The sequence below is a fragment of the Poeciliopsis prolifica genome, unplaced genomic scaffold (assembly GCF_027474105.1).
Source record: "Poeciliopsis prolifica strain line A6 unplaced genomic scaffold, Auburn_PproV2 SCAFFOLD039, whole genome shotgun sequence".
Lineage (NCBI taxonomy): Eukaryota > Metazoa > Chordata > Actinopteri > Cyprinodontiformes > Poeciliidae > Poeciliopsis > Poeciliopsis prolifica.
The window spans coordinates 2,452,649-2,473,944 of NW_026562414.1; the positions used below are offsets into that span (position 1 = coordinate 2,452,649).

The following is a 21,296-nucleotide window of genomic DNA, read 5'->3' on the forward strand; positions in this document are numbered from 1 at the left end:
GATGCTCAAACCCCCAACTCTTAGGAACCAACAGTGGTAAAACAACCCAAAAAGCTATATTTCAAACTGAACTCCTGAATTATAGTCTTATCACAGGGAGTGTTTCAGACATTAAGGCTGAGATGGACCAGCCAGAGAACTGACAGAGATGCAGACAGCCACTCAACATTTTAATGTCTGTCTCCACACTCCCACACACAGCCTGTCTTTTAGAGTGAGTGACTGTAGATGCGTATACATGATCACTGTCAGGCTGACCATGTGTCTGCAGTCATCTGCAGCAAGGAAGGACATACAAAAGCTGCCAGGGACAAAGACAGACTAAACGACAGATTAAGGTGGCAGACAGACAGATTTTGAGTGAAAACCCCCCTACAAGATCACTTGGTGGAAAAATTGGAATATCTGATGAAAGATTTTTATCTCCACAAAAACAGAGGAACAGAATTGTGGTGATGTGAAGATATGTGTCCGTGGATGAAGATGATAATCTTAATGGACTGGACAGCTAGCTCTTTTTAAGCCCCTGATTTGCAGACGCTTGCATGCCCACACAAACACACACAGACACAAGAGGGTTTACATATATCAAAAGCTTTCCACCACGTCTGATCTGAAATCAGCTTAAATTGGAGAGAACTGATCGAAAGGAACGTAAGGGCACTGACAATCTGTCCTTTCATAACATGAAGATGAACATGAAGAAGCTTTATGGATGAGAGTGAATGAAGCTCAATGCCATGTGGAAAGTCTTCATTAAAAAAATCAAGAGATCAGCATTGAGTTTTTCTTATGCTCTTGGCAACTTTTTGTAGTATTTGCTTGTTTGTACCTTGCGTTTGTCTGTCAGATGTCTTTATAACTGAACTAATAGAAACTTTTTATTATTCTGCGTCCAACGCTGTATGCAGAGAAGCCACAAGGCTTTTTCAGCTCACCTGAGGGTATGTGCAAATTGGTTGTCTGATCTGTTCAAAACAACAAAACCCTCAACAGAACAGTATACAGATGAAATAAAATAGGCCGTGTCTGATCCAGCCAAATTAGTTAAAAATTTCATAAACCAAATGCATTTTTTAAAATTATTTTAGTCTTAATACAAACAAAAAAATAAACAGACTTATCTGAAAAGGCTAACCCAGGCTTAGCTAAACTTTAACCAATAAGCCATCCATATGCCCTCCTGCAAATGACCCTCAGGGATTTGGCACAATCCATGTCTCATCAAACATTTACTAAACTTCCTGAGGAGTTACAGAAATTAGTTACACTGAACGAGAGAGTGAAACCTATTAACATATAAATTAGATAGAATTCTGTTTTACTCTGTTAATTTGTGAAATTCAACAACAGTTAATGTAGATTCTTCTTCGGGGCATTTTGTTAAAATTCTACATTTTGTCAAAACATGTATAATTTTTTTATACATGTTTAATTATGCATTAAACACAGGTTGTAAATGACAAACTGGATAATATGCCCTTTAGTCCTTATAACCCAACATAGAGAAATACTGGAGCATTCCACAGATAGTTGGAGATTGTCCTTTTTTCCTTCAAAATTAATCATCCGACTTTCCATCTAACTTAGAATCACTGACATTAGTATTACCATGGCCAGTTATTCACTTATTTATTTTTTGAGTAAAAAAAACTGCTTTGTGGTAAAGAGATGTTTCTTACAATTCAGACACAAAATTCAAATCCATTCCCACAAAAGGTTTATGCAAACAGTTACCATCGCTTTAATTACTTCAAAATTAAAAAATCATAAATTGTACTTATTTATTAAATAAATAAATTGATAGAACTGGTTTTATCTCCTTTCATTCAATCTTTCCATTTTAATGAGTTTTCTTTGTTTTTAAGGGTACAATACACTTTCTAAAGAACATTGGTTTGATAGAAATTGTGGGTAATATCTTGGCTTTTCTTATCAAAAACAATTTATTAATCCAGCTTTTGAAGGACTTAGGATAAGAACTGATACAAAACAAGTCAAACCAATTTTCCCTCAAATGAATTAACAGCATTTAACGAGTTTTCATTAAATCAAAAACATTTTTTGGCATTCATTCAATAGCCTGACTTTTTGGTGCACTGCATTCCAATTCATGTATGGAAACATTTTGTAGAATAAAGAGTGCTACCTATTAAAAAGTAACAGAAGATTAAGTATTCAGTCTATATTTGAATTTTAAAAAAACTGCTTCGTTAATTAAAAACCTTGAGGGAAACCAGACAGCCACAAAGAAAAGTCTCTGCCTACAGGGCCAATATTCTCTTTAGTGGTTTAAGTCCTTGTCACTTTCACAACCAACAACAACCATTTCAAAATGTACTGTTTGCTATGAGTGTTTGTGTGTGAAAGTGAGAAAAACAGATGGGAAAAAAAAACAAAATATGCGACATGGGAGAAGAGAAATAAAAGAGAAAATAAAAGTGGAAAAAGGGTGTTCTGCTACTGAAAGAACAAAGTTCCTCTGAGCTCCTTTATAGGAGAGCAGGCTCGGCTAAACAAACAGCACCTGGAAACTTCAAACTCCCCCAACAGCTGTCTAACTATACAGAAGGAAAGACAGACAAAAACAGGAAATGAGACACAAAGACAAGCGGCAAACAGATAATTGGCAGCCAGGTAAGTGGAGTCATAACAAGCGACAACAAGCCGGTACAAGATTGCTTCAAGTATTTCAGCGGTTCAAGCTATTTATGTAGAGGAAAGAAAATTACAACAGACATGGCCTTAAGGTTTGTGAATCACTAAAACTTCTTTGACATTGAATCGAGTAATCAAAGAGCAAATCCAATAAATTGCAATGTCATAAAAAAGTACTATAATAGTGAAAACTATAAACTATACCTACAAGCTTTACTTTGATGTTTGCTTAAAGAAATATATGAAAGAAATGTTTAAAGTGTGTTATGGTGAGTTTAAAAAGTATCAAAAGAACAGCTAAGCCGTTAGTTTCAATGGGATGGGTATGCAAAACCAAAAAGCCTCTGGAAGGTGTAATGGAGGAGGGCAAATAATGAGAACAACAGATGACAAGCTGGAAACAGAACCTAGAGTTAAAACCATGGAATAATTATGACAACACTAAAAGAATGATGAAACATGAAACACAGCTCTTTGCCGACAAGTCGTAACTCACCCTTTTCTGCGCGCCCCAAGTGAGCTGGATCCAGTAGAAGCAAAGCAGAGAATAATAGGACAGAATTAGATTAGAAAGCATGCAAAGGTTCACAGATGCAAGAGAGATCTTCTCTGTAGTCATTCTTTATCATAAAATAGATAAGCCCTCTTAAAACCACAGAACTGAAACTAATTATTTGCACAGAAGATTATCTTGATGATTAAGTTGTCATTAGACAAAATTGTGTTTGTTTTATATACTGTTTCCAGAAAGTGAGAAAAAAATCTTTAAACGTGAATTCAAACATTTATGACGAAGTTTCCAAACACAAACTTCCTGTCTTTCCAACACATGCCTAACCTCAGCCTTTTTTCCTTAACCAACCCTCATGGTAACCCTAAAAATAATCTCTTTTCCAAGACTGTCCTCACCTGTCACTGTTTCTCCCCGTCTTCCAAACAATCACCAGCCAAACCTGCACTGAATATATTTTTAACACCAAAAGGCTAACCCACTTAGCTGGCAATGACTCTTCTCACATCTGCCTGTGTATTTGTGTGTACATGCATGTGTCTGCATACGTGCATGTAATATAATGTAATGAATGAATTGGCTGTGAGCGTTGATTACTTAATCTGTCATTAGTCAACCATGTGGACCAGTGTGTGTGTGCCTGCGTGTTTGTGTGTGTGTATAAATAAATATGAGTGTGGATGTATGAGAGGCAGCCTTGCACCAACAGCTGTGACCGGAGCCACACAGGGCAGAGCAGAGATTGATGATACTGGACTTGTATCATCATTTATCAGGGATGTGAGGTTTCAGGCATTCGAGATTTGTTTTGAGTGCTCTGCCTCAGTTCATTTCCAAAGAACTTCATCACTTTCGTAGGTCACTTGATTTGATTCGCCCAATGATTTGCCACAAGCTTGAAGAGAACCGTGCTTGCAAAATTAACATTCCTTTTAAAACTTTATTACATTACTACTGAAACTAAAGTATTTTTAATTAGATTTGATATATCAACACAAAATTGTATATAACTGAGAAGTGGAAAGAAAATTACTCCTATTTTTAAAATATTTTTCTACAAAAACAATCTTAAAAGTGTGGCGTGCATGCAAATTCAGCTCCCTGACTCGAGATTTTGTGCAAACGTCCTTCCATAAAATTACAGTTGCAAATCATGTGTGGCATCTCTGTATGACCGTTGCACATCAAATAACTAAAATATTCTTCGTAAAACAGACCTAACAGGATGAAAAATGTCAGTAAACATCAGTTTGTTGATCCAATCCATCCTGTTGTACATTGTAAGTTACAATTCAGTAACTTTAAGATTGGCTTTCAGATTTAGATTGTTGTCCTGGTTAAAGATGGAACTTAGTCTCACATTTTTTGAAAGTTTTCTTTCAAGATAAGCCTGAATTTAGCTCAATTCAAAATCCCATGAACTGAGATCCCATCTCTGTTCCTGCTAAAGAAATGCCTCCCCACATGTTTCATGGTAGTAGTAGTGTACTCCAATCGATGTGCAGAGAAAAGCATTTATACTGATATTAAATTACATGTAGGTGACTTCTGAAAGCAATATAGTGTGCATTAACTTTGATTTAAATGTGCTAAAGTAAACACAGCTGAAAGAAATGCAAGTTACACTTCCCTGATTTTTTATTTGTAGAAACATTTTTTTAAACTGCCCATTCTTTCTAAACTTTAGTCTTTTCACTAATATTTGAACATTGAAGTTTGTGGTTCTAGCATAACAAACTGGGAAAATGTGTAATGGGTTTCTTTGCAAGACACTGTAAATTTTATGTAGAGCATACCATTAGATGAAATTTATTACTCAAAGCCGTCATTAACCCGACCCCCAACACCAAAACATGTGCCAATACTTCAAGTCAATCAACCAAGTAATGAAGGAATACCATTTAGGTTTAGAAAACAACATTCCAAAAACGTCCAAAGCTTACAAGCATCTTTAGGTTAGGAGTTTTAAAGGTAATTTTAAACTAAGCACATTAAACAACATTGTCATTAATGATAGCTTGTTTTAGCAATTGATCTGCTATAACGGTGCACCATGTTGCAATATGTTCAATCATCTAAACTGCAAAATAACTTTGAAAATTGAAAAGTCAGAATTGAAAGGCTTAGATATTTTTTTTTTTAATTAGATTTTTAACTCAAAAATGTGACATAGGTATGTTTATGAGCTGAAACTACTTGATAAGGTGTAAGGGAAACGCTGAGTTTGACTTTACAAATGACTTCAGAACATTAACCACATAATGGGAACAAAGCTTTACCAGGTTCAGGGTTATAAGAGTGATTAAGTTCTGTGACAACACCAAAATCATCTTTTTGAAAAATAAATGACTGCACAATGTTTAGTAGGTTTGGTATATTATGTGCACCCAGCAAAAACATAGCAGTGACGGCATGATTTACAACCTGTCAATCATATCATCTTCCCAGAACCTCTCTCTCGCTGAGTTTGACCAACCACTATGTGTCGCTAATCCATTTCAACACAAATCCTCATATTCATTCATACCCCGGCACACACATGCACACAGTCTAATGAGGGATTAGCTAATGAATTCTCTCAACAGATTAATTACATTTTTCAGACTTCGTCCCCAAACAGCTCAAGGAATGAGCCACTACTTTCAAAGAGAGAGAGATTTTTTTAATCTATCACCAAATTGAAATCAGTAGAAACAGATTGGCTTTGGGCAAAAAGGACGTTTGATTTGAGGAGAAGACATAAAAATGGATCTGAAGAACTGCAGACTGAGGCGTTACTTTTAACGAGAAAATAAATAAAACGGGCCTTTGATTTGCAGCCATTATACATGGCATGACTAGAATGAGAAGGCATTTTTCGCATGAATCTAAATGAGAGGCAAACATTTCAGATACTCTTCTTTGTACCGCTGTTCACTGGAGGGCTTAAAAGCGTCGTCCTGCCTCCGTCTCTTTAAGTGACAGCAAAGCACAAGAGCGGACACACAAATTCTAAACCACACATACACAAAAAAAAGACAGACACACAATGATTCACACACACACACTCTCCCTCCTGCCGTTTTCACAGTCTCTTGAGTGGAGGAGATGCCCACGGCCAAAAACCAATGGTTTCTTGATTCCCCCCTCTCTCCTTCTCTCCTCTTTCTCACTATCACTCCGCTTCTCTCGCCTTTTCCCATTAAAACACCCAATTTTGTTTCATCTCCTAAATGGAGCGGAAAAGTAATTATAATTAAACCAACTTGGTGCTAATGTTCAAAATACTGAAATAATTTACAGTTATAATTAAACCAGCTCAGATGTTGTGTTCAGTGGGAGCGACAGTCTTCTAATTCGTCTGGAGACACTGATGGAAAACAATCATTTCACTTCATTAGGATTAAAGACGCCTGGAATCTGTGTCACAACTCGATCAGAGAGGAGGAAGATTTAGAAAGTTGTCAAATTAACACAAAACTCAGTCACTGACTTTATGAAGACGGTGACGCGCAGGCTTGTTCGCGTTTGTTACACTGACTTTGTAAGTGATTAGTCAACATACAAATATGCAAAGCAGTAAGATAAGAAGGAGTGTGGGAGATTAGGAGAATGACTCAATTTATAATTTGACAAAGTAATTGGGAAACTAAAAACTGATAAAATAAGAATGAGACTAATTTATTGAAACAGATATTGGAGCACAGACTAAATAACTTCTTTAATGCATAAAAGATCGTTTTAAGTTTAAGATAATGTTTAACTGGTATGATCCTTGTTTCTTTGCTTCCTTTTCAGTGTATTAATTATTTTGCAGTTAATGCTGTCGGCCTTAATCCGAAATATTTTAATGAAGAGGAGTGCATATATAAGTTACAAGATACAAGCTGCAAGATTTAGCAATTGTGTAATAAAAAAACAATTTTGATCTGTTAAAAGTGTCTGAATCCGAGAGTTCATTACAGAATAATGCAATGAAGCAAAGATGCTGGCCAAAACTCAACTTATTAACATGCCCCTTGTTATGACCTTATTTGCTTTCTTGCACAAATAACTACTTATTATCCTGGAATGCAACTCAGTGCAAGTAATTTGTGTAAAACGTTATCTGAAAAAAATGATATTCCACATTCCCTTTTCCGAAGCAACATCCAGTCACTTGTATTTACTTGCAAATTAACAGCACTCACATTCCCAAAGAGGACTCAAAGAAATTCCACACATTTGTTGCCCCTAGGACCAAATGGCCCCAAGGGAGGGGAAAAAAGGGGGATAGTTATGGGCTACAGGGAGGGGTGAAGGGTGACAATAAAATGTTCGCTGATAAAGTTGGAATTAATGCGGCCAGTGAGAATACTGGAGCAGAAAATTAGTTTTTTCTACAATGAATGTGAACTCATTTGCAGGATTTAACTGAACCGTGTGCGTCCTTAAGGTTTTAGTTTGATTTTGGAGGTCAGCTCTCAAAACTGTTTAGTGAGTCTCGTTTTGTTCTCTCTCTCTCTCTCTGTGTGTGTGCATGAGTTGAAGTAGAAACAACTGCTGAATGCGGAAATTAACGCACAGCAAACACGCATCCAGTTTAGAGCGCTGGCTCATCTGAAACCAGATGAGCTGCAGGGACTGTCGAGGTCTGAGCAGCCCTGCTCAAACATCGCAGCCACGCGAAAAGTTGTAAAGTTGCAGAATCTCTAAACATCGTTGCTGCAGCAGCTGCTTCACCTGCATGAGCGAATTCGTGTTTTCTCGTGACAAGATGAAAAAAGAGGGCAAGGAGGGGTGCAAATGCTTGATTTGCTATTCGGATTGTTGGGTCTTAAACATGCAAAAGAGGACGACGAGCTGCGGAATGATGCGCTCCGCACGGAAAGGAAATTAAACGAGTTCAGCGGCTACTTTAGTTTCAGGTTTTCAACTTTCTGCGCGTCCTGTAGTATCTTAAAGGACAAATTAACACATTTTTATCACCTCGAACAAAAGAGCTCTTAACCGATATATCTATAACCAGTATCTTTGCCAACCCAAAACATTTTAATTTAACCTAACCTCTGCAGGAAAAAGTCTAAATCAAACTTAAAGGGCTCTCGGACGAAGCCAAGAAAACAAGGTTACTGTAAAACTGCTTTAAACAAGACAGAAAAGAAGATGATAAAAATTAAACGATCATTTACGCACTAAGCTGTATCCAAATAAACGCATGTATTACAGTTAAACACAATGAAAACGCATTTAAACAGCTGCAGAAATATATATAAATTGGTTCACTATCATACCACTTGAATATTATACAGTTTTTTTAATACTGTGATGTCCGTGCGCACAATAACTTCTCTCCATTCATGCGCTGCAGAAGAGGACGAACGGCACGCGTTGTTTATCCAGTATTGTTGCCATCTTATAGTGGCCCGTTTAAAAAAATACTTCTAAATAACAATAATAGAAGAAGCAGTAAATATTATCTATTTTATTCTAAGTGCAATTTTGTTTCTCCTCAGACTAAAGATTTTGGTAAGAAAATTTCCGGTCCAAAACTTCAAAGCATCTCATGTCGCAACTTAACTGAGTTTAATAAAGGACTACAGCCCGAACCTCTGGTTCATTTCGTCTCACTGGTTATGGTAAGCTCAACCCACTTGGCAAAATAAAACTACCTTACATGCGGGTTTAACTACACCGACGAATCGAACCTTTAACATCCAACCTGACAAAAAGAAATAAATAATAATCACCTTCACCTCTTAGAAAAGTGCCATTCTCGCACCCGGCGTCGTTTAACAAGCACCAACGAAGCTTTAAAACCGGCGTGACGGGACATTGTCAAAGCGAAGGTTAACTTTTCTCCAACACCGTCACACACACCTGCCCGGAATTTGTGTCCTTCCACTCAGAAAACACGGCATTTTACATGGTTTAAACTTCTCTTTACCTCTCTCAAACAACAGCAACACTCCAAACATTGTAATAGTTATTTTTCTTTTACCTGTAGGCAATTGAGCGGAGACGGAGCCAACTCTTGAACAGAGGATCACAACTCCCAGGAATACAGAGAAAAGTGTATCCATGGCTTCGCGAGACTGTTCTCCTCCCGTGAAAAGTTTGCTCGGTCCAAGTTTCTTCAGTCGCCTCAGTCTTTCTCGTTTATAGGTTGTTATTCCATCTGTTGTTTTAGCTCCATTATTCAGTCCGTGCTCTCGCTTTTCGATTCCTGCGGGCGCTCGCGGACTCCACACTTTGTTTCACGCAGAGTGGAGAGGGAAGCGCGAGGCGGAGTGAAGAGAGCGAGGTGTAGTGGGAGCTCGAGCGCAGCAGAGAGCTGGTGACGTCACAAGAAGGGAGTTGATTGAAATCTTGCTACACCTAAAAAATTATCTCGTGTACTATTTGGTGTTGTTACTGATGTTTTAAAATTATCACAAGGCTAATGTGGCGTCTTGCACATTTGAAACTTGTCTCAACTCGTTTAAAAACACAACTCCTTTACATTTTATGTCATAAAACCAAACAAAAAGTGGATTAAAAATGAGAAGTGTTTTGCCAAAAAAAGAAAAACAAATAAAACAAAAAAGCAGTAGCCAAATTAAAGTAAAACACAAAGAACACAAAAAAATTCTGACAAACAAAATACATACATACACACATACATTTATCCTTACTCATAACACATTTCCCTTAAAACGGAGATAATTCCATGGCCAGATTTAGTGGCATTTATGCTGTTGGGTTGCAGGTAGTTTGGTGGCCTACACCAGCAACTTTTGTGAAGAAAAGTTAAAATAGTTTGATACTCATCAGTTTCTAGACGTTTTGGCTTTGTCCTCATAAAAACAATTTTTTTCCAGCTGTTTGTCCTTTCTTCAGAGTCCCTGATAGACTCAAAGATTTGAGAATGTTCCAGAACACATGCAGGATGTCAGACCCAATGCATTCATTAAAGTATACCATAAAGATGGGCGTTGACCAACTGCTCAAAAGTTATTGAGCATGAACAACTGGTTCAGGTTGTGGCTTCAGTTAAAATATGACTATTGTTCTCAAATAGTCCAGTAGTTATATACACGAGAGTCCAATAAATTAAAACAAGTGACCTTATATAATCTTTCATATCAAAACAAATATTAATTTTAAAAAAGAAAGCCATTTTTCCTGCTTCTAGCTACTGCAAATTAAGTCATTAATAATATTTTCCCCACGGTACTTCATTGTGATAAACTCCCTCTTGAGGCACAACAACATGCCCCAACTTATTACAAAATAGCTTAGGGAGAGTTAAAATAACAAGCCTGAAGTGTCACAAACCCTAACGAAGACAAAAAAAAAAAAAAAAAACAAATGCAGAGGGCAACAGGACAACTCACAATTATATGTCAACAAGGACAAAAAACCTCTTTATATTCCAGTAGCAAGAAAAGCTAGCACCAAACTGAGGAAACCAGACTGCATTACATAATGAGAGAGAAATGACCAAATACCTGCAGGTCTGGTAGTTACCAAACAAGGATCTGCAGTCCAAAGAGGCAGACAGCAAGACTTGAAGAAACATACAGACTGTGTTTTTGTCTTTTGTTATAATTTGCGCTGAGACAATAGTTATTGTGAAATTGTGCTGCATAAAGAAATGAAGAATTTAACCTAAATGTTTTAGATCAGTTTAACTCCTTACCAATTTTTACCAGTGGGTTGCCACCTTGTCCTTTCATACCTACATTTTGTAGATGTAAACAAATCAATTCATACTCACTATGCATGTAAGTTTTTTTTTTCTCTTGGAAGGAAAGTGTTTTTGGTGAGTTTTGGAAATCAAGAATGTTAAAAATGCTTAAAATATCTCACATAATTTTATATCTTTATGTGTTCTTTTCTTAAGACTTTATATTATGCTCTGTTACCACTGATTGCCATTCTGACTGCCATTTGGACCTATTTCATTTTATGCTGAATGACAGTTTGCAACCTATAAAAATATGTTATTTCTTGTACTTATTTGTAAAAACTATCACCATGTCATCACAGTAAAGTACAAGACAGATAATATGTGAAAAGTTCAAACTCCTCCACCTCCTCCAATACTGTTACTGCTATCTGAAAAATGCACCAAAACAACCAATCAGAGCCAGGATGATGGTCTTAGTGCTGTTGATCACCCTCATGTACATGCTGCTCAATGTGCTAAGGAACTTAAGAACTTACCATTTCAAGAAAACCGCTTATCCACCGACTGGGAGAAAATAGAAAAGCTCATGTTTCTCACAGATTATCTGCATCAAACAATACTGTCACAACATTGTGACAGTTTAAACAAATATAAAAAAAAAATCCTGAAAAGGTACATACTGCAGTTCTAAATCCATGGGTATGAAGTAGTTTATTTACAAAATGGAAGGAATTAAACAAATGACAGCGCATAGAAAATGAGGGTAGGTGACGGGGGAAATGTATTCCAGTGGTAGCTTCAGTTGGACCCACCAACCAGATAAAAGCTCTAACAAGAGTATTTATAATCCTAAACACAATGTGGAGTCCCTGTCCAGCTCAGGGCCCCTTAACCATTCAGCCAATCCACAGAAAAGGGACCTAATGGTCAATGCTAATGCTTCAGAAAAATGGAATACAGTGGAGAGCAGAAAAGAGAAAGAAAGGATAATAGAACTGAACCATATCTAAGTCAGACATGAAAAGACACAGCCATTGTAAATTTCAAAGGGAGAACGTACCCAAAGTCAAAAAGCTTTTGTTACAATGTGTTTGGGTTAGTGTAAAATGGTGTACATTGAAGTCATCCACAGAACGGAAAGATTAAGCAGGAACAAATTTTGTTGAACAAAAATGATGCCTGTGAGAGACAGAAACCAGAGCAGTAAAGGATCTGCAAAGTCATCAGGATGTACAGCCAGAAGCTGCTTCCATTTGATTTAAAAGAAACCTTGGTGGACTGTAACCATTGCTGAATGATTTCTTTGTGTGAGTGTGTGTGTGTGTGTGTGTGTGTTAAGAACCATCCTTTCTCGAGTGATTTAAAAGGACTGCAACACCCTTGATGACCTCTCCATCCACTATTTCTCTTCTCAGAACTCATCCTTGGAGAACTGCTTATACCACATTAATCTGCAATTAGCTTTATGTTTCGCCCATCCAATCACTTACTCATTGTTGAATTATAAAGCACCAAACTTGTAAGCGTTAACAGCAGTTTTATCTAAGCTGCAGTTTGACTTAAAAACTGCATTTGCCCACATTTCACCGTCTGCCATCTCTGGTGACAACATGTCAGAGTGGGAATGGATAACATCATGACAGGCCTGCCAAATAGACAAAATAGATGTTTTGATTTGGTACACAGCTCAGCTTGTTGTGTTGTGGAAAGAAATGTTAGAACAAGGAACAGGCTCGGATATTCTCTCAGAGTTTGCTTTGTCTCTTAGAGCTACCTCTACTACATGAAAAGTGCAAAAAAATCTCTTTGTTTGTAGAGCAGAAATATGTAGAATGTTTTGATGTTTGGAGGAAAAATACATTTAGCTGTAAGTTTTCAAGTGTTGCTCAATACAGTCTTCCTTATCATGCTACTGTGAATGTGGCTACATGAAAAGGTTTTCTTTATGTTTACCTTTTTTCCTTGTGATCAAACATCACAGTCAGAACATGAATTTGTTGTCGAAACCCAGCGCTCATGGCTGTGTGGCAGTAGATAGCTATGCTTATTTACTTTTTCAAAGTTGGAGATTGCAGGCTTCAAATGTTTATCTGGAGCAATTTCCAAGCAAACTGCAATCATACACGAAGACCGCCCTATGTTTGTAGGTTTGTTTACAGAAGGCTAAAATTATCTGAACACACACTCACTTTAAACTGAGACGTGATTTTGTATTGACATCTTCAACCAATGCCAAAATAGTTTTTAACTATGGACAGACTGTTCAGATTGTACAACATTACAGATATCTTGATGCAATTATTGACAATCACTTGACATTTGAGGCTAATATGCAGTCTGTGCTAAAGCCAACCAACATATGTATTTTGATCAAAAATTGCAAAATTTAATGATGACACCCTTCGTTTTACTCCCATTTCAATGAGTTTTTATTAATATTTATAAAGTTTTTTTTTATTTATTGGTTTGAGTTTTTCACTCTGAAAAATAAACACCGACTAAACAACATTGTAAGGATGTGCAACAAAATTATAGGAATAAATCAGGTAGATTTATTCTGCTGGATGGATCCTCTCCACAGATCCAGAATCACAGGGAAGAGTTTGACATTGCTAAGACCTTTTTCTTGGCTCTGATTGGTCGTTTCTGACTAGGAGCTGTGTATTTCTGCAGATGACAGTAGGACCACAGGGACAAAGCAGAGTAGCATGATTTTTTTCACAGATTTTCTTTCTTGCATTTTGTTTGAAATCTTCTCTGATTGCAAAACAAATTATCCTTGGTAACATAAAGTTTGCCTTATCTTTGCATTTTTACAGTTTGAAGTATTTCATGTGTAATTCAAACATGCAATGCTTTCTTAGCTCAATGTATTAATGAAATATGAACACAGTGATTGTGGTCATTTGCACAATGCATCACTTCACAAACGTACAGTGGCAAATTTAAAAAAGAACCCATTTTTATTCTGCCCAAATTTAAGGGAGAAATACTGGTGTATGATGATTTTGAAACCAATTTACCTTCATATCAAAGAAAATTACAATGCCACGCCTCAGGAGAAAAGATGAAAATATGACAGGTAGTCATTGCTCTGAAATAGCAAATCTTATGTGATGAAGGTTTGATTACAAAACCCCCAGAATGGCAAGGGGAAGGATAGAAAATGTAAATGTACTGGACTACGATTCTTTTCAAAGGTTGTTCATTTAGAGGAGAGTTTTGAATGGTCTAAAATGTTATTGGGATTGAATTTCAAAGACCGACACACAGTAGCAGGTAGTTGTGAAATTGATTATATTCTTTTCAAGCAAAATAATTGAAAATGTGATGGCCATTGGTGCCCTGTCTATTTTACCACTGTAATTGATCTCAAAATAAATGCGATGTTTTTATTAACCCATCAGATGTTCATTGAACAACATTAATAAACCAAGAAGCCTAAAAACCAAAACACATGCAGGGTAGGTACGTTGTTAAAGTAGTTTAAAGAAGGATTAGATATCTAATAGAGTGCTGTAAAAAACATGAAAGTGGAAAAATTGCCCCAGGAAGACATACATCTAGTCTGACTCTACAAAAATGCATAGTTCAAGAGGAAGAATGTGGTCAATAGAACAGGTATTGGTTGTGCACTCTACACCTGGTCATCTGGAAGATGAAGAAGATGTCACTGTTAAAAAAATAACCTTAGGAAACGTGATCTAAAGTTTGCCACAAGCCATCACACAGCACAGCAAAAATATAGAATAAAATGCCCACATGTATGTCTTATCTCACCTATTTATCCAAAACTCCACCTTGGAATTGTTGTCTTCAGCCGAGATTGCTTCCCACATACTGTTCCTCCAGACTAGTGGCAGCAGCAATTAGTGAACACTCGAAGGAACTGTGTGTCTGGAGAGCTTATCAGAGTGTCAGAAAGAGTAGGTGCTTCCCAAGAGACAGAGAACATTTTCAATTGCCAAGTCATGTTTCATATAAATACAGCATTTCCTATAACAACTAAAAGTAGAAGAATTTCTTGATTGTGGAATAAAATCTACATAGAACCCTCCCTCGGCATCTCCTGCTTTAAAGTTCTTCAAAATCTCTAAAGAAATATTTGAAAATACCAAAAATACTATCTTACTATTAGATTTTGTCAAAGAATTTATTTCTGTCAATACAAGGCTTTACTGTTGCAAAAGAAAAGATGTTCTAAATATAAAAAATCTGGATTTAACTGCCATGAGTAGCTTACTTGTAAAAGAGAAACTAAATAAAAGCAGTTGATTTCCCCCCCCCTAATCTATTCAGTATGGTTCCTTTTGAAATTTGTGGCCTTCACTTATCAAGGGGTCCTTCAAAAAATCTTTTAATTTTCCCAGGGAGCACTCATACTAAAAATGAACTTTATTTTAAAACTGTTACTACAGTGAAATTATTTAGTCTTCTATGCAATATCTTGGCAATTTGACAAGAAGCGACAATCAAACAGATAGCAAAATACATTTCTGAAATGGCTTAAACGTTCTGAAAAGTTAAGAGCGAAAAACCCTGTCATCACTAAAAGCTAGAAATAAGTATTTTGATATTATTTGTGCTCAAATAAAAAGACAGCCATATTTAATTTCTGTCAAAGTATTTGACCATTCCACAGAAATGTATAATTTACGTTAAAAAAATTGCTCAACAGTGAATATCCTTTCCAGTGTTGCCACTACACCAAAACACATCTGACATCAAAATATCTTGAGTAATGCGTATTATTTTCCTTCAATTCAAAGTTTATTCTGAATTGAAATTCAGAATGGAAATGAAATAGCTAGTAAGTAATTTACCTTTTAAATATATTGGGAACATGCCGCACAGTTCATGAAAACTATGTGATGCGATGACGTCTTCCTTCAGGTCCAGTGCTTTTCTGAAAGCATAATCCAAGTTATAATTCTACTCACAATTTAGAAATGCCTGTTCAACCAAAACATTAAAGTTGTTGTAATGTTCCAAGACTCCTCCCTTAAAATTATACTTCACTGGCAGAAGAAGACAAGATTTTTTATTATTGTCTGAAAGGAGTAGTCAGCTATAAGAGATCAAAAAGAAGAAAGAAGAAAAATTAAAAATGAGGTGCAAAGGTCAGATGCATAAAAAGCAACGCAAACAGACAAAAAGGAAGACTAATAAAAAAATAGATCTGCCAGAAAAATAATGAAGACAATAATACCTGAATATTTAAAGAACCTTGAAAACGTGAATACATTCAATAAAAAAAAAATAACTGGAAAATGCATACGGTAAGTCTGACCCTTGAAAAAAGCAGAATTTCTAAAAGGTTTCCACACCAAAAGAAAATCTGTGGTATTCGGCTTTTCATAATGCACATTCAGCCATTTGTAAGAGGCACACAGCATGTTTGCACATCAAAGACACTTTTGAAGATGTTATTCTAAGTGATAGAACTGAGTTTAATCTGTATGGTAATTTTCAAAAGCGGAAAGTCTGTTGTGGCATGTGTCACTGAAGCCTCAGGTCAAATAAGTCTACTCTCATTACCAGGAGAGGACGTAAAGGGAGTGAATGGGTAAAAAAGAAAAGAGGTGCATACGTGCATACGTCCTCTCCTAAAGCACCAAGCTACCTCCAACAGGAAAGACGGAAGAGAAATAGAAGACGGAAGAGAAATAGAAGATGATAATGTTTAGACAATTTTAAAATAACTTGATTTTGCCAATTCTTGGTAAAGAAGCTCATGCTGGGGAGTCATGTGGCTATTTACAAACAAAGCTCTTTTGGTTTCCGGTGACTTTTGCCACCCTGCCATTTAGGACAAAGTTTTGGGAGTGTGTGTCTTAAAGTTGTGTGAACATTTTGTCCCAGCCTGAGCTGCAGATCTCTTAGCTGAAGTAGAGAGTTGTTTGACTAATTGTCTTTGCCTGGCCTATTTTAGTTTACGTGGATGACTGTGCTTTGATAATGATGATGCAATTTACTTTTTCATTCAAGTTTGTGGTTGTAACATGGTCAATGAGAAAGGGTATGAATAAAGCTCAAATGCGTAGAGTCAGCAAAAAAAGAACCAAAAAATGTCTATAGTGCATGAGAAGAAATACATAAGAAATAAACCATTGTCATTATTTAGATTGAAAATAGACCATACTCTGGACAAAGACTAAAATCTTGAAACCGTTGTAAGGCTTAAGACAGCAGAGAATGATTGTTATAATCAGAGGTATCTGAACCCATAACATTCAAATAGTACAACAGTAAATGGGTTATTTCATTGCTGAGTGTGGCAAATGTCTATTCTCCACTAACAGATTTTACCTGGTAAACAAATGTTTTAAGAATCTATGTTCATTCGTCCATTCTTTTATAATCAGATTTAAAAACATTCTCACACAACGCAAGAGGAATGTTGCATTGTCTCTTGGTTTCTGCTTGCTGTATCGAGATGAGAATTCATAATATAAGGTTCCCACAGCAGGTATAAACTTGCCCAAATGTCTGGCTGGAGCTCGAAACTAAATAAATGAAAACAGGAATAAAAAGATAGAAACAAGGAATTTGTGTTAGGAACATTTTGTTCACCCATATTTCTAAAGACAAGAATGACCTTTCTTTCCACAGTTCAAGCTAACATGAAGTCAGGTAGTCAGTTGTGCTACAGCACACAGCTGGAGTCAGACCATTTTTGGGCCTGTGTGAGAGGTTATGTTTTTACAACACTACATCTGTGCTTGTGTGTTGAGAGTTTGCTTATATTTGAAAAAGATATATAGGGAGGGAAAGTTGGTATGCTTTACTTCTCCGGTGTAATCGCAGGTCTCAGGTATGCAAACTGGTGTGGAAGAGTGTAAACACTCATGCATGGAAATATGCTCTGCTGGATGCTTCGCGCACACACTTGGACACAAACTTGAAGCCAGTTTTTCAGCTTAACACTCAACAAAGCGAAACAGTGTATTCTGCTCACTGATGCACAGAAATGTTGCAAATTAAGCTAACCTGGAGCTGAGAACTCCAGGTTATCCCTGTTGTTTCAGATATAATTGGCTCCTAAATTTTTAAAAAACCTTTTTAGTCTTCCAAAAATAAAGTGCAAGCACAGATCTGGATTGTCGTAACGAGTGTGCTGAATATTTTCTAAGAACAAATGATTTATTCCTGTACACATGTATACTTCTCATTTTGCAGAACTGGTGTCATGTTTTTTAAGATGTTAATTTCTCAACAATCAACACTCAACCCCTTTTTTGTCTTTTATAAAATGCTAATTGCAGACACTAACGTATTGAGGGTAATTCTCTCTTTTGCAGTTTGTAAGAATGTTCATTTCTTTGAACATTTTCACTATTGTAGCAATTAGAACCACAATTTGTTGGAATTTCATGTGACAAAGACAAAATAGCATCTAAATGTGAAGTACAAGAAAAAAAAATCTTTTTAAAAAAGCTTTACAATGGAGTCTGAAAAGTGTTGCAATCTCTTGTTTTCAGTGTCCTGTACTGTATTCCTTCTAATTAAAAACTAGAGCAAACAAAAAACTTAACTTCAGTTGTGAGGTTGCTGACCTTGTGTGACTGCAGGTGTGATCATCACCTGCACATAGAAATGTACACAACTTCATACATCAATGTGCAGATTGTTATTTAATTTGGAGGTTAAGGGCTTTGTCCAGGGACACATCGACATATGGTAGGACCCACAACTTTCAAACTACTGAGCAACACATCTGAAAAAAGGGTTCTACAAAGTGAGTCATTATAAATAATAATTATAAATAATCTTGTATTCAGTGCTAAAATTTCTTTTCAGTCTCACCAACTTTGTCACTTCAAATGCTTTCATCTCTTATGTGAGTCTGTCTGTGTGGCTGTGAAAGGGTAGGGGTTCGTCACACTTCAGCTGCATTCTTGTGTCCCCCACCCTCCTCATTCTGCCCACAGACCCAGCCAAGGCAGATATGGTTGGTCATGGAATGTGACAGTGTTTGGCTTTGCTAAGTGTTGTAAATTTGAAAAGTATTAAAAGTTGATTGAGAGAGCTGCATGGAGTTTAACGTCAAAAATACAATATCAGGACAATTTGATGCTTGCATGTGTGTATGTGGCCTATATGGTTGGCACTGGTTAACTCTCTGCTCTGCTGTTTCCATGACTGTTTCAACCATGCCAGGCCATCCCATATGGTTGCCATGGTAATGCTCCATTTTTTTTTATTTTTTATTTTGGCTATTGCCAGAGAGCCAGGTGTATGTGCCAGCTGGTAATGGCAGGTGGGTGGTGGGAGTGTGTTATAGAGTATGGTTCTGCTTCAGAGCAGATAAACCCAAAATCGCATAAACTAAATGCACCAGAAAAGAGCATAGTGAAATGTATTTATGAAAAAAAATTCATTCAGATCCATCGCAGTGGTGTATATGTTAACAAGACATTTACATCTCCAAAGAAACAGAGTGACTTAAGAGTTGCAGTATATCTATGCCCAGGCAAATGAAATAACCTATTTGAACAGCTCCTTTCAAGAGAGTGAGTCACAACACAAAGTTCATGCTGAAACTTTGTTCACTGTCTTAGATTGAAGCCATCTGACAGAAAAATGTTCTTCATATTCCAGTGAAATGGCTGGTTTACTTCAGATGTGATATAACAGGCCATCTGGTTTTAAAAGCGCCAGTCATTTCAAAATTGGACATGATGATATAAATATTTGAACTATTATTTTTTTAATATACATGACTTCAAGGGTAGGTAACAAATTGTTGAACTTTTTGGGGATGTAGTAGTTGACATGACATTTAAATGTCACTTGGACATTAGAAACTTAGAAAACTGCATTGTGTGGCAGATCAAGGTGATGTTTTTAGGAAGGGGAATGAAAATGAAAAATTATGTTTCAGCTATCAATGGACTTCTCAGCAGGTTTATACTAGGGAGGACATTCTCCAACCCGAGTCATTGAGATCTACTGTCCTGCAGATTTCAGTCATTTGATTGTGTTGGTGCAGGAAAGTATGAAAAATCTGCAGGATGGTGGACCTCAAAGACTGGAGTTAGAGACCCCTGGTGTATGGTGTTGGAAAGGAGGAACCTGTTGAACTGATTGCTGATTCAAGAGAACCGGTTTGTTTTTCATGGTAGCTGCAGAACAAAAGTGAAGATATTTCTTCTCACAACATTGCTGAAGGGCACATTAAAGTTTAGTTGGTCTCATGTGCTTCTTAGATCTGGTGAAAGCTTATGACCATGTTCTATAAGGTATTCTGTGGAATGGAGGTGACATTTAAGATATCTTGTTCTTGTTTTAGCCAAAACATAAGTTGTGACTGCACTCTTTGGACTGGTTCTTTACCAAAAAAAGTTGAACTGCTCCATCCCAAGTGAAGAAAGGCATGTACAATTTGAGAAGTCTTAACTTGTTAACTGACTTGTTAATAAATGTTGGCATTCAAGCATAAGAAAAATGCAATAATATGGATGGTGTTCCGATCTGTTCTGTTAAAGACAGACAAGAAACAACACAAACCTGTCTATTTATCAATGTGTTTTGACCATCACCTATTGTCATTAGTTATGGATCATGGCAAAAAGTGTTCCTGAAAATGTTTCTGGGTACAAGTGGCTAAAATGAGCTTCCACTTTGGGCTCCTCGCATTCACAAAAAGACATTATTGTATCATGATGGTTGAGGTCTTCTCAATGATGTTAAAATTGCATTCCCTGAATTCTGTCTGTCGCATTGTGTCTATCTTTCCAACAGACACAAATTTGTTGCTTTGATTCTTTTGAAACGCAAACTTTCTATTGATGATGAGTAAGAGTGCTTAGTCCCTGAAATATCTCCAAGACTCTGTCATGTTTGCCTTTATGAAAATGGTCAATGTAATTCTTAAAGGCTGATAAATATGTTAAATGCCTTTCTATATTCATCACTTATTTTTGAATAATTCAAATACTAGGTTGTTTCCATATTTTACTCATAAAGCGTTGAAGCAGTGATAAAAATGTATTTAAATGGCATTTCCCCTAGGCTTCAGAGGCTTTTGCTTATGCTGTTGCTCATGCTTGCACTCAATAGAGCCAAAAGGGATCTTAGTCAAACAACTTCACTCCACAGAGCAATGTGGTTAGAATCTCAACAGTCTATTGTTACTCAGTCAGCATGTTTGTGTTGCAGCTTGATGGCCAAATTCTGCACCAAGGTTTTAATGGGAACTGGATGTGTACACTCAGTGGGAAGTGTTAGCAGTCAGAGTCAACAGAGGACACAAGATATCTGCGTTCTTGAAATACTTCCATCTAGTATGTAGGTGCCTGTTTTTCCTGTTAGTTTAGCTAGTTTACATTGGTACTCTGTTTTTAGAAATGTGAAAGTGTAAGGCAATACTGTATCTAATGCACCTATGTTGGTTTGCTTAGAAAGTACATTTTCCATCTGCTGATGTAGATCAACTCAACTGAATTGTATCTAACTAGAATTTGACGTCAGTCTTGGGCTGTATTGTTTTAGATT

At 36.6% G+C, this 21,296-nt stretch overlaps 1 protein-coding gene across 15 annotated transcripts in view; it reads right to left on the reverse strand.

Moving 5' to 3' along the window:
- Positions 1-9,417, reverse strand: part of ptprk (protein tyrosine phosphatase receptor type K) — a 99,388-nt gene extending 89,971 nt beyond the window's left edge. For 14 of the 15 annotated variants that reach the window (XM_055054205.1, XM_055054204.1, XM_055054202.1 and 11 more), the window contains exons 1-2: positions 9,129-9,417; positions 3,155-3,178 (exon numbers count right to left, since the gene is read on the reverse strand). In XM_055054205.1, coding sequence (XP_054910180.1) covers positions 3,155-3,178; positions 9,129-9,210 — 106 coding nt within the window. In that variant the 5' untranslated portion in view covers positions 9,211-9,417. The remainder of the gene's footprint in view (positions 1-3,154; positions 3,179-9,128) is intronic. The other variant, XM_055054193.1, reaches the window with a different exon arrangement.
- Between the last annotated feature and the right edge of the window lie 11,879 nt (positions 9,418-21,296).